Source organism: Notothenia coriiceps, unplaced genomic scaffold, assembly GCF_000735185.1.
Source record: "Notothenia coriiceps isolate Sejong01 unplaced genomic scaffold, NC01 NC01_scaffold00000492, whole genome shotgun sequence".
In the NCBI taxonomy this organism is placed as follows: domain Eukaryota; kingdom Metazoa; phylum Chordata; class Actinopteri; order Perciformes; family Nototheniidae; genus Notothenia; species Notothenia coriiceps.
The window spans coordinates 94638-106412 of record NW_011333193.1 but is presented as its reverse complement, the minus strand read 5'-3'; the positions used below and the strand labels follow the sequence as shown (position 1 = coordinate 106412).

Below are 11775 nucleotides of genomic sequence, written 5' to 3'. Positions count from 1 at the left end.
GTAAAGTACACTATGTGTGTCTACTGAGATGTGATTAACTAGAACTTTAAAGTTACATAGAATTTAAATACTCAAGTAAAGTACAAGTACCACAACTCTTTCGTTAGTCTACTCTGATTGGTTAGCTGGACGACTCTGTTGTGATTGGTCAACCGCTTAGCCTATCACGCACAATGTGTTTGAGCGCTAGCCAATAGAAGGGCAAGTGTTACACAGTGATGTCACTATGTTTCAGAAGTAAACAAAGTAGTCGAATGGAGGTGTTCCTGGCAGGTGGGGAGTGTGTGGGAGAGAAACTCCCTGTGGAGGGAACACAGGGATTTTAGCCTTTGCAGACCATTTACATGCACACAAACCTATATAACTAACAACAGGACAGGGAACACCACAACACATTATATTAAGGCTCCTTTAATGTATTCATTTACAGCCATTACTGACCATATAAACATGGGAACATCTTGTGTCTTGGTCTGTCTTCACACTGATCTCGTCTCTCAGCTTGTCCCAGGTGGACGCACGGGGCCGGCTGTTCCCGGGAATGTGACTGTGTTCAAGAACATTCCTCTGGCTGCGACCCCAAAACAGGAAGCTGTTTCTGTGAGACCGCCTACCACGGACCACAGTGTGAGAAAGGTACAAGCACTTAAAAAAATATCCAACTTAATTTCCCTTTAAAGCAATTGTTGAAGATTTGAGTTTACGTCCAGGCTTAAATATGTGCTTTGAGGTGCTCTGTTTTTATCTCACTTTACTGTGTATGTGCTCATGTCTCAATGCAGAATGTGAGCCAGGGTTCTTCGGTGCCGGCTGTGAGCAGCCATGTGACTGTCCAGGTGGAGGGTCATGTGACCCGCGGACCGGGGAGTGCAGTCAGAGATGTCCTGCAGGTCTTCACGGAGAAAAATGTCAACTGGGTGAGGAAAGGTTTTCTCTGTCGGCTCAACACAATCATCAGACACAATATGCGATGGGATTGGTCAACCGCTTAGAGATGTCCCGCCCCTTATCCTATCACGTACATTTTGTTGGAGCACTAGCCAATAAGTGGGAGTGTTACGGAAGAGAGAAACTTTTATACTTTAACATTGAGAGATAATTTACAGTACATGCCCAAAAACCAATACCAACACACCACAGGGAAGGGAAAACTTAAAAAGCACAACAGGGCCCCTTTAAATGTATGATTTCCCCTTTTACTCCACAGCGCTCTCATGTGGAGCTCACTATTATAGCAGAGCATCACTCACTGTCAGCATGTGTGTGAAGTACGTGGGTTTGCACACTGACTCGTGCCTACATGTGCAGTTATTGTTTGCATACTTCATGCTTGTACTCTTGCGTGTCCTTTCTGATGTCAACACAAATTGATATGAATGAGTTTCTCCACCTTTGTCGCAACCTTTCGCAATTCTTTATCTTTCTCTATTAAGCCCTTTTCTATTCATTCCCTGCTGCAATTGATGGATCGTGTGGATTTAATGGGTGAATAAAAAAATGCTTTCATTTATATTTCACCTGGTCAATGCAGGTGTTCTTTTTACAGCCTCAAATATGTGCCTTCAAGTTGTTGTGATCTAAAGTGATACAGAACATTGTGTATGAGTGGGAAACAAGACTTTGTGTCTCCATGGATTGGACTAAGATAACAGAGCAGAGTTTCAGTGTGTCAGCACCAATGAACCGTCCAGGTTTAGGCTTGCTGGGTTTGTCAAAGCCAAATGAAAAAAGAAATCCACATTTTCTGGATTGTATGCGTTTTACGTTGCAGGCCAGGTCATGACAGGGGTAATCTACTCTGCAGAGACGATTGGCAGAGGCTGAATAAATAAACAGAACATGACCTGAGTATTTTTTTGTATTTCACTTTGTTTGGCAAGCATGTGCAATCCCATCTTGTTTTATTGTGACCAACAATTGTTGTAGCTTTTAATAAAAATAAGCTGTTTTCATCTGTTGTGTCTCTAGCCTGCCCATCACTGAGATATGGTGAGAGCTGTCGTCTGACCTGTGGCTGTGGAGGAGCTCCATGTGATCCTGTAACCGGACGATGCATCTGTCCTGCAGGGAAGACTGGGGACTCCTGTCATGAAGGTATATTAATGTTGAATTTGTTTGTGTTACAATGCATTTCTGTTGAGTTTTAGGACATTTTAGACAAATTAGGAGTGTAAAGGTACACTCAATTATATGCAAAATAACCTCTGCAAGCTTTTTAACTTGCATAAAACATATGTGTATGCATCATTTTGTTCCTAGACCTTCATTGTTTTCTATTAAGACATTGCGTGGAGGTTTTTTACACTTTTGTTGTAGACCAAAGAAAAATGCTGTTTGAACTTACTGACCTCAGTAGTTGTAGTATCCAACACAACCACCAGGGTGTGTGAGTAATCTGTTTCCTCTCCAAAACAAACCAATTCCCTTGTAGTTTACTCCCCATTAAATACATTCCACTAAAACATTCAGTCATAAGTGGTTTAGGACTTTACAGAGGGATAGCTAACATAAGTGGCTTACTGCTCAGTTAATCTGAAAGATACTGGGTGATCCGCAGACTGCCCTGATGCATTCTGGGGGATGAAGTGCCAGTCAGCGTGTCCTGACTGTGAGAACGGAGCCTCCTGCAATAAGGAGAGCGGAGTGTGTGAGTGCAGACCAGGCTTCATGGGGAACCTCTGCCAGAATGGTGAGTTGTTATCCAATGAGGTGCAAGAAAGGAAATTATTTTATATGAGATTTATGTTCTTCTATTCCAGCCATATTTATTTTCTTGCGTATTTTGAGTTTCCTGATATAAACATATTCACACTTTTGTCCACTGTTTTTTAAATTTTCATTCAGCTGTATCTACAAAGCCAATACAAAGCAAGAAAACAAGAAAAAATGGAATACAATGGGCAAAAGATATGTAAAATAAAGTATTTCAATTATTAAAATGTAGTATTTAAAGTAGTATTTATAAAATAATATTACTACAAAATAAAAATCTGTATTCCCCCCCCCAAAATTGAATAATTAATTGAATGGTTTTGCATTTTACTGATTTGCATTTAATATAATTAGATTATTTGAGAGTTAGAAGCTGTTGATATGTGGTTGTCCTCCAATCTGAAGGTTGGTGGTTGGATCCCCAGCCACTGCAATTACTATACTTAACACATGTGCGAAAGTGTTTGATTGGACCACCTTGAATGGCAGCCCCTACCTCTGTATGAATGTGTGTGAATGGGTGAATGCTGACTTGCATTATGTAAATTAGTTTGAGTTTGCCACAAAGACTGGGAAACAGCTGTATAAATGTAGTTTACCACTATGATTCCCCTGTTGTTCACAGAGTGTCCCCCAGGTCTCCATGGTCCAGGCTGTGAGGGTCTCTGCTCCTGCCCCCCCGACACTGACTGTGACCCCCAGACGGGACACTGTCTCTGCCCTGCTGGCAAAAGAGGCCCTGACTGTGCAACAGGTAAGAACAATCACTATTTATCATTGTAAAAATAACGAATATAGCAGGAGGCGTCTCCCACTCATGTCCTGTGGGATACAGAATGTATGAAGTTTCTACACATGGAGAAAACAAATTGATATTTGTCATTGAAACTGTATGTGTTGTTTAACCCTCCTGTTGTCTTTGGGTCAAATCTGACCGATTTACTACTTTCATCAATCATAACTTATTTGTTTTACATTCGATTGCATTAAGGCTTCATGATATCCTTCACAGTAGACATTTGAACATATACAATTGCTGATCACCACTTTCATTGAATATTGGATGATTTACNCGTTGCAAATACAAAACGTTGGAAATTGAAAAACGCAAGAAGCTCAAAACCTCCGGTCCCAGCTGTGTGCATCACTTTTCAGTGTCCCCATTTCCGTTTTGTTTTGAGCTTCTTGCGTTTTTCAATTTCCAACGTTTTGTATTTGCAACGTTTCATTTATGCAGCGCTTCGTAAATGCTGCGAATGTGTTGTTGAGTTGGTCAAGTTAAATGCAGCATGATTCTCCAAATAGAAGTGCTTTGGGACGTTACAGCGTGTTGGCACGGGTCGGGCCACCGTCCACACGAGGAATCTACGATGTTAAAAAAGAAACTTCTCCAATGACTGATGCTCCCCTTTAATAATGTCTTTATCCCGGGAACAGTAATCACCTCAACATGTTAAAAACGTTCATAGTTTACTACAGCTCACACACTCTGCAGTAACTCTTCAGGGGAGATTCTGACACCTCTGAATTGCAACGTTTATTATTTGTTTATGCCAGCAGGGGGCGACTGGTTTCCATATTAACCACAGAGCAGCAATCTGTCATCAGATATTAGGACAGTGTCTGCAAGTGTTTGTAAGTGAAGACTCTTCCCTAAGTCTTTGTTTATGGGTAAGGCACGGAGGAGTCAGTCCGCCACACACACACACACACACACACACACACACACACACACACACACACACACACACACACACACACACACACACACACACACACACACACACACTGTGCCATCGCTGAAAGACTCCATCTCCAGACTAAATGAGCTCTTTAAGACAGGAGGATTATTTCCAGATCCCTGGTTGTGTAAGAGCAACTGCTGTCAGCCCATAAAGCAGGTCCAGGGACCACACAGCCAGGAGAGCAGGCCATAGAAATAGAGCGGATAGAGAGGACAGAGAACAGAAACTTCCTGGTGCCATTCACTGAAAGAGGTCAACAAAACAACAACAACAAAACAACTGCTGTTTCTCCGACAATACCGCGGATGTTAAAAGCCAGACTTCTTTTTACCGAAACTGTTTTGATGCAGAGATCAAAGCTGCGGACCAGAAAACGAAGCACGATACGCGTTAATGGAAGAAGTGGTCTGGTGTGAAGGACCCACGTCAGCACAATAGCTCGTTTCCTCTGACAAAACTCGATTCAGACGGTTAGCATAAAGCTTTCTAAATAAAACTGCATTTGCTCTAGTTTTGCCGTTATTCCCATGAATAACATTCTAAATACCAGCCCACCTAGAATCAAACGCTAAAAGGGAAAGTCATGTATTTCTTTTTAGAACCTGTGAAACAGATGAGATCTGGTCCTTCTCACAGCACAGGCGTCTTCCTGACTTTCTCCTGAAGGAAGAGGCCCAGCAGAAGACTGAGAAACGGGACACCTCTGTTTGAGGAGAGAAGGCCTTCTGAAAAAACAGAATCTGGTCAGAACGATAGCCTTATTTCCACAGCGACGTCCAATCAGAGTGACGTCTGCATCTGAAGCCATTAGACTGTTATGACTAGCGATGAGAAGCTCTGGTCTAGTGTGACACGGTCATGATTTACGATGCTAGGAGCTGGTATGGGTTTCTGGGCCTTACAGTAAATCTTACACTTACTTATAACATGTGGCCACTTCAAGTCAAAGGACTATAATCAAGAACAAATCTATTACCTCCTCAAGACTCTTGGACCGTTTGAGTGTCTTTCCGTTCAATATGTATCACAATGATGAGAGGAATATTAGCTAAATGAAGGGTTTGCGATGGCAGGACGCTTGGAAGAGACTACGCCTGTGAAATACGCTCCATCGAACCCAGAATGACGAATGCTAATTATATCTTGGGATCCGTGTGGTTTCAAAATGGTTTTGCACATGACATTACATGGAGAATCTGATGATTCATAACCTCAGGTTGATGATTCACTCAAGCCATGGAAGAATACAAATAATCTGAAGACTGTCCTGCAGCGCCCTCTTGTGTATGAAGAGGAGAATGTCACATGTCAAGGAGAGGAGGGTCCTTAGTAAAAATAATAACACAATACTATCTATTCATAAGGTTTTATACTTAAGGGAAGGGCACAACTTACACATTTAAGTCAATGGAGACAGCAGTGTCATAACCTGTTGTCATGCTATGGTCAAATTCAATTTTCACTATTTTCAATAACATAGAGGGCGAAAAAATATCCTAAATATAAATAAGGCTTGCCATTTCCACTAGTCCACTGTTTAGATATTTTTCTGAATTAAACAATGATTAGCATTGAATAATGATTTGTTTGTACACATATGAATATGAATATCAACATCTCCTCTATATAGAAAATGTTAATCCTAAAATTATGCAAATGTTGGCAATTTCTGATCTGTAAAATTTCAACAAAATTAAACAATCATTTTTCATGTTTGTTTATATGCAAATGAGCACACATTTACATAACGTCTCATTTTCACAACATGTAATAAAGAAATGGCTTTATGTCAGTGATGTATACTATGGAATATTCATATGATAAGTTTAAAAATGTTAGAGAACATACACATTGATAAAGTTACTTATCAGAAACAAAAAGAACACCTTACTTTTCTCACAGAAGGTGCCGGCGTACCCAGGTGAGCAGGTGCAGGCTCCGCTCACGTGGTCGCAGAGCGCTCCGCTCTCACAGCGGCACGGCAGCACACACCCCCGCCCAAAACTGCCATTCACACACTCTGACAGGAGAACATCAGGGAAAACATCAGATAAGGAGAGGTTTGGCAAAACAATGTCTTAAATCCTAAACTTTAAACCAAAGGTAGCCAGCGTCATATTCAGTCTTTGTCTCAGCTTTGGTGTCTTTAATTCCTTTTCAATAACCCTGAACAATTTTCACATATTGGACTCACATTACTTCACTGCATTGTTTATGGTATATACATAATGTTTATAGTTTCCTGTGTATGTATTTGGTTTCATTAGAACCATTGTATATTTAAATGCATTCTAACTAACTCATTTTGGTATGTATTCTATTGATACATATCTCTTCTACTGTTGCCATGTGTTAATGTTCTGCTTGTTTCTTTTATTTATTTATTTATTTGTTACCCGTGTTTAATGCCAGCTAATATGGTGTTATAAGAATATCTAATCTAATCTAGTTAGAAACTAATACATACATGAATACATACTATAACTGAATGTCCTGTGTTGTAATCTGATGCTTAATATAGTTCCTAAAGTTACATGCAGAAGGTTTTTCTAAACTATTTAAATCTCTTTGTATTCAGTATATTCCAAGTCCTTAGAAAAAGTGCAAAAATGACTGAAATAAACTACCTATACAAATATTGTCAGGATTGTAAATGAGTTTAAAATAAGTTATAAGCAGCAGTCACCCCATGGTGGTAGTGTTTACTAAAAGGTGAAACTCTGAGGTATTTAAGAGGTCCACTCACTCTTCTCACAGTGGTCTCCGGTGAAGCCCGCCTCACACACACACTGCCCGCTGACCGGGTCGCAGCTCTCAGGGATCTCTCTGCACTCGCATGTGTTCACGCACCCTGGGCCCCAGTAACCAGATTCACACGCTGAGAAGATCAGCACATCATGCAGTCAGAGATATATTTTTTTATTTATTTTTCAACTACATTTTCCTTTTTCTTAACCCTCCTATTGTCTTTGTTCCCACCCCGCCTCCCTTACTTTGGTGTTCGTGACTACAGGTATACATGAAAAACTGCAGTAAATATACAAAGAATAGACACTGAACATGTATTGCGTGTGCCAGGTGTGATCCATGTGGGGGGATGGGCACATAAGAGCGGGAAATGTGTCAAATTGTTCTGTGTGTGTGTGTGTGTGTGTGTAGTTATTGGGACTTGTTAAAAGTGTATAACCTGAGTGTAATGAAGTGACGTAACAAATACCATATATGTATTACAAATATCAAAGGACACATACATAAACCAAAGTAATCTTGGTAACATATAAATTTACGTAAGATTGATTGAGTAAAACCATACATAAGATAACTATGTATAGAGAAGATGACAACGGTACACAATTACAAGACGAACAAAGAAAATAAATAAATAAATAAACAATGGGCACAAATTACGGTCGATTATACCACAATATTCTTATAGATTAGATTAGATCAATCTTTGATTATGTATGTACTTATGTATGATATTGACTTACAGGACACAACATTAGACTACGAATTATATCAAGGATTTCAATGTACGTCTTCCAAAAAGATTTGATAAATTTAGAGAAACATAAGTCATATAAGGTTCAGGAATCTTTTTCACGTTTTTACTGACTTTATTTGATGGATATGTTTATAACAGTCCTAACATTTACTCAAATTTTATTCAATATTCGTCGTCAGTGGGGTACCACCATCACAAATGATTTTCCACTTTGAGACTCCATAAATTCTCCAGGTGAGTGAGAAGAGTGTCACCAGAGGCCACTTCGGGCGGAGTGTGTGTGTGACGGGCGACTGGCCCAGCGTCGAGAGTCCCTAGAGAGACGTGAGCGTACACAAGTGCGTGGGACCCGGGGTCATTGGTCTAAGTGTGCGACTCTTCTAGTCGTGTAGTACGTCAGTCTCTATATAAAAAAATAAATAAAAAGTTGATGTAAAAGGAAAAAGAATTGGGAGGATAACAGAAACAAGGGTGGGGCGGAGGGAATGAAACCACAAGCACTGATGTCCATATGTACTTTTTGACGTCATTTATATGTTTCTTATCTGTGACTTGTACATAACGCACACGGTCCACACTAGGTACACCCCCCTACCCGTGTATTCTCGCCCTTTACACAGTTTAACAAGACACACACACACACACACACACACACAAACACACACACACCACCAAAAAAAAAAAAAGCACACACACGACACGACAACACACACACACCGACACACACGACACACACACACGACACGACACACACACGACCACACACCACACGAGCACACACCACACACACACACACCCGACACACACACACACACACAAAATAGACGTAGGCCCTACCAATGATTAAAGGAAAAGTATACCGCCAGGCCTTTGGTACATTTAGTAGGTATGATAAGTCGACTTTCACCACTAGCTCGTTACCACATATACACAGTTTACAGATGACACCCGCTATAGTATTTCGGAATTACGTTAGTTTACGGATTTTTGGTTATTTCAATATTAACCTACCTTTCATCATTTAGCTCGAGTCTAAACTGGGCGTTCGGTTGTCCTCCCGCAATGTTGTGTAATGTCAAAGTCTACTGTATTATATTAAAACAAAGAGGTACACCATCTTTGAACGTATGTAAAGAACATAGGGTGTCCGTCTCACCCTCCCGGGGACGATATAAGCAAGTAAAAATGTACTTTTATACGACTGACAAGGAATGCGACTAACGGTGTCAGTCCCGGAGAAAAACCGGTCGTCCCCGTCTGCTGTCACGAGGGCAGACGCCCCAGTGTCAGTCACGAGCCCCCCCCGTCCTCGGTCCGTCTGGGAGTGTCGGAACTGGTACCTCTGGACCCCCATGTGAGACCACCTTGGTTTGTCCCTTAGTAGTCACCATTTGATGTAAATATGTCACAAAGGGTCAGAAACACCTGTTTGAGTTTGATTAAATGTATTAATGGTTCAGTCGTAAAGTCGGGTAAGTGTGTGTAAGTATGTCTCCGTCCCCGGACGGTAAGTTCCGACGCAGGTTAGTTTGTGAAAGCGTATACACGAATTCGATTATCATTAACGTCCACCGACCCCTAGGTTTGGTGGTTGGAAGTTCTAACGGCTCCTGTTGGGTGTATAGTTGTCGAAGTTGAGAGTTTATTAGATTAATATAATTTACGTTTAGTCCATTTTACGTTTTGGTAAGTTACAGTTCAAATAAGTTAAAACCCTAGGTAATGTCTAAAAATAAAACATTCATTATAATAAAACTCATTGTATGATGAAATTTATGATGTAAAAATTATTACTTACTATGAAATAAAATGGTATAGTAGTAAAACCCCGGGGTAAACATAAGTAAAAAAGAACACAAAGAACGAACATAACGCGGAAACATCTAAATTAATCGGACCTTACCCCCCAGCCCCCCCACCCTTTTAAATTTTTGTTCACCTGTTTTCACACTTGATATAAACAGTACTTTGAGTTTTATGCCGTCTTGTTATTTATACCGACCGTTTATCTTCTTGTATTTAGAGTATATTTTATTAAAGGAAAGAACGTGGAGTAACCTATTGTCGGAGTGGTAAAGACCGTCTCCGAAGGGGTAACTTCGGACCGCAGACGTGAGGTGTGTGAGGCGAGAGCGAATAACGCTCCTCCGCGGGAGGCCAAGAAGTGTCAGGTCCGTGTCTGACTGACCGTGAAGTAGGGGGTCTTACGTAGTCCCGTCAGACGCCTACTTCACCGGTGGTCAGTCCCGGCACACAGGACTTGACCTCTTGCGCTCGGGGAGGACGTTACTTCCCCTCGCCGCTGCGTCACACGACTCACGTCTGGTCCGCAAGTACCCCTTGCGCAGACGGCCTTACCTACGAACAATAGGTTAACTGGCGCCACGGCCCTGTCTTTCGCTGTTAAGAGGTGAAAGGATACTACTGGGGCTAAATGGACAAGCCACGCGGCGCAGCTGCAGCGCTCGGCGGCCGTGGCATGGAGAGTAGAAACGGAAACGGGCATAAAACCCAAAGGCGGGGTACTATTGTGGGTTGGATATAAGTGGCGTGGAGAAGGGACCAGGTGGGACAAAAACGATGCGGTGCGGTGAAGAGTAGGGAGGCGACTGGGATGGAGATGTTTCGGGGCTTAGTTTCGTTCTTTTTGTTCTTTTTTACCTTAATGGTTACACCCGTTGTTCTATACACTTTTTATTTCATAAAGTTATAATTTTACATTAAATTCACATAAATATTTTATGTATAATGATTGTTTTATTTTTAGACAACTAAGTGGGGGGGGGTTTTTAACTTATGTCATTAACTTAAAACGTAAAAGACTAAACGTAAAATTATATTAATCTAATAAACTCTGCAATCTCGACAACTATACACCCAACAGGAGGTTAGACTTCCAACCTAGCCAACCATAGGGGTCGATGACGTAATGATTATGAATTGTGTATACGCCTTTCACAAACTAACCTGGTGGAACTTACCGTTCGGGGGACGGAGGACTAGCTTACACACACTTACCCACCTTACGACTGAACATAATTACATTTAATCATAAACTCAAACGAGTGTTTCTGAACCCTTGTGTGCGACAATATGTTACATCAATGGTGATACTTAAGGGGACAACCAAGTGGGTCTCACAGGGGTCCCAGAGGTACCAGGTCCGACACTCCCAGAGACGAGGACGCGGGCGCTGGACTGCACTGGGGTCTGCCCCTGTGACAGAGACGGGACCACCGTTTTTCCCCGGGACTGAACACGTTGTCCATTCTTGTGCAGTGCATAAAATAGTAAACATTTTTATTCGCTTATATCGTCCTCCGCCGGACGGTAGAGTACAGGACACCTCTATGTCTTACAGTACTTCAAAGACATGTGTACCTCTTTTGGTTAACATATGAAACAGTAACTTTGCACTACAGCACACAACATTGGAGCGACAACCGAAGCCCAGTTTAGACTGCTACAATGCCCATGAAAGTAGTGAATATTGAAATACAAGCCAATACATGTAGAACTAACGTAATACCGAAATACTATAAGGGAGTGTCATCTGTAAACTTTGCTGATATGTTAACCGACTAGTGGTGACAAGGTGACTCTATAACCTACTAATGTACACCACACGCCCGGCCTGGCGGGCTCATGGGGAGCTTTTTCCTGATAAGGCCTCTCCCTTGGTACGCGGCCTACGTCTAATCTTTGCTGTGTGTGTGTGTGACTGTGCTGTGTGTGTGTGTGTGCCTGTGTGTGTTCTGTTGTGTGTGTGGTGGTGTGTGTGTGTGTGTGTTGGTGTGTGTGTGTGTGTGTGTG

The 11775-nt window shown here is 41.6% G+C and overlaps 1 protein-coding gene across 1 annotated transcript; it reads left to right on the top strand.

Annotated features, from left to right (window-relative positions):
- The first annotated feature begins 254 nt into the window (after window positions 1–254).
- LOC104954381 (multiple epidermal growth factor-like domains protein 6) lies at window positions 255–5168 on the top strand. Its single transcript, XM_010781479.1, has 7 exons — window positions 255–273; window positions 502–636; window positions 783–917; window positions 1969–2094; window positions 2558–2689; window positions 3338–3466; window positions 5071–5168. Exons 1-7 carry the CDS (start codon window positions 255–257, stop codon window positions 5166–5168), a joined length of 774 nt encoding a protein of 257 aa, XP_010779781.1.
- Window positions 5169–11775: the final 6607 nt, after the last annotated feature.

What these genes read in the sequence shown, in the direction of transcription:
- LOC104954381 (XM_010781479.1), top strand. An exon ending in CGGAGAAAAATGTCAACTGG is followed by an intron (nt 918 to 1,968) that starts GTGAGGAAAGGT and finishes TTGTGTCTCTAG; the next exon opens with CCTGCCCATCACTGAGATAT. An exon ending in AGGCCCTGACTGTGCAACAG is followed by an intron (nt 3,467 to 5,070) that starts GTAAGAACAATC and finishes CCTGTGAAACAG; the next exon opens with ATGAGATCTGGTCCTTCTCA.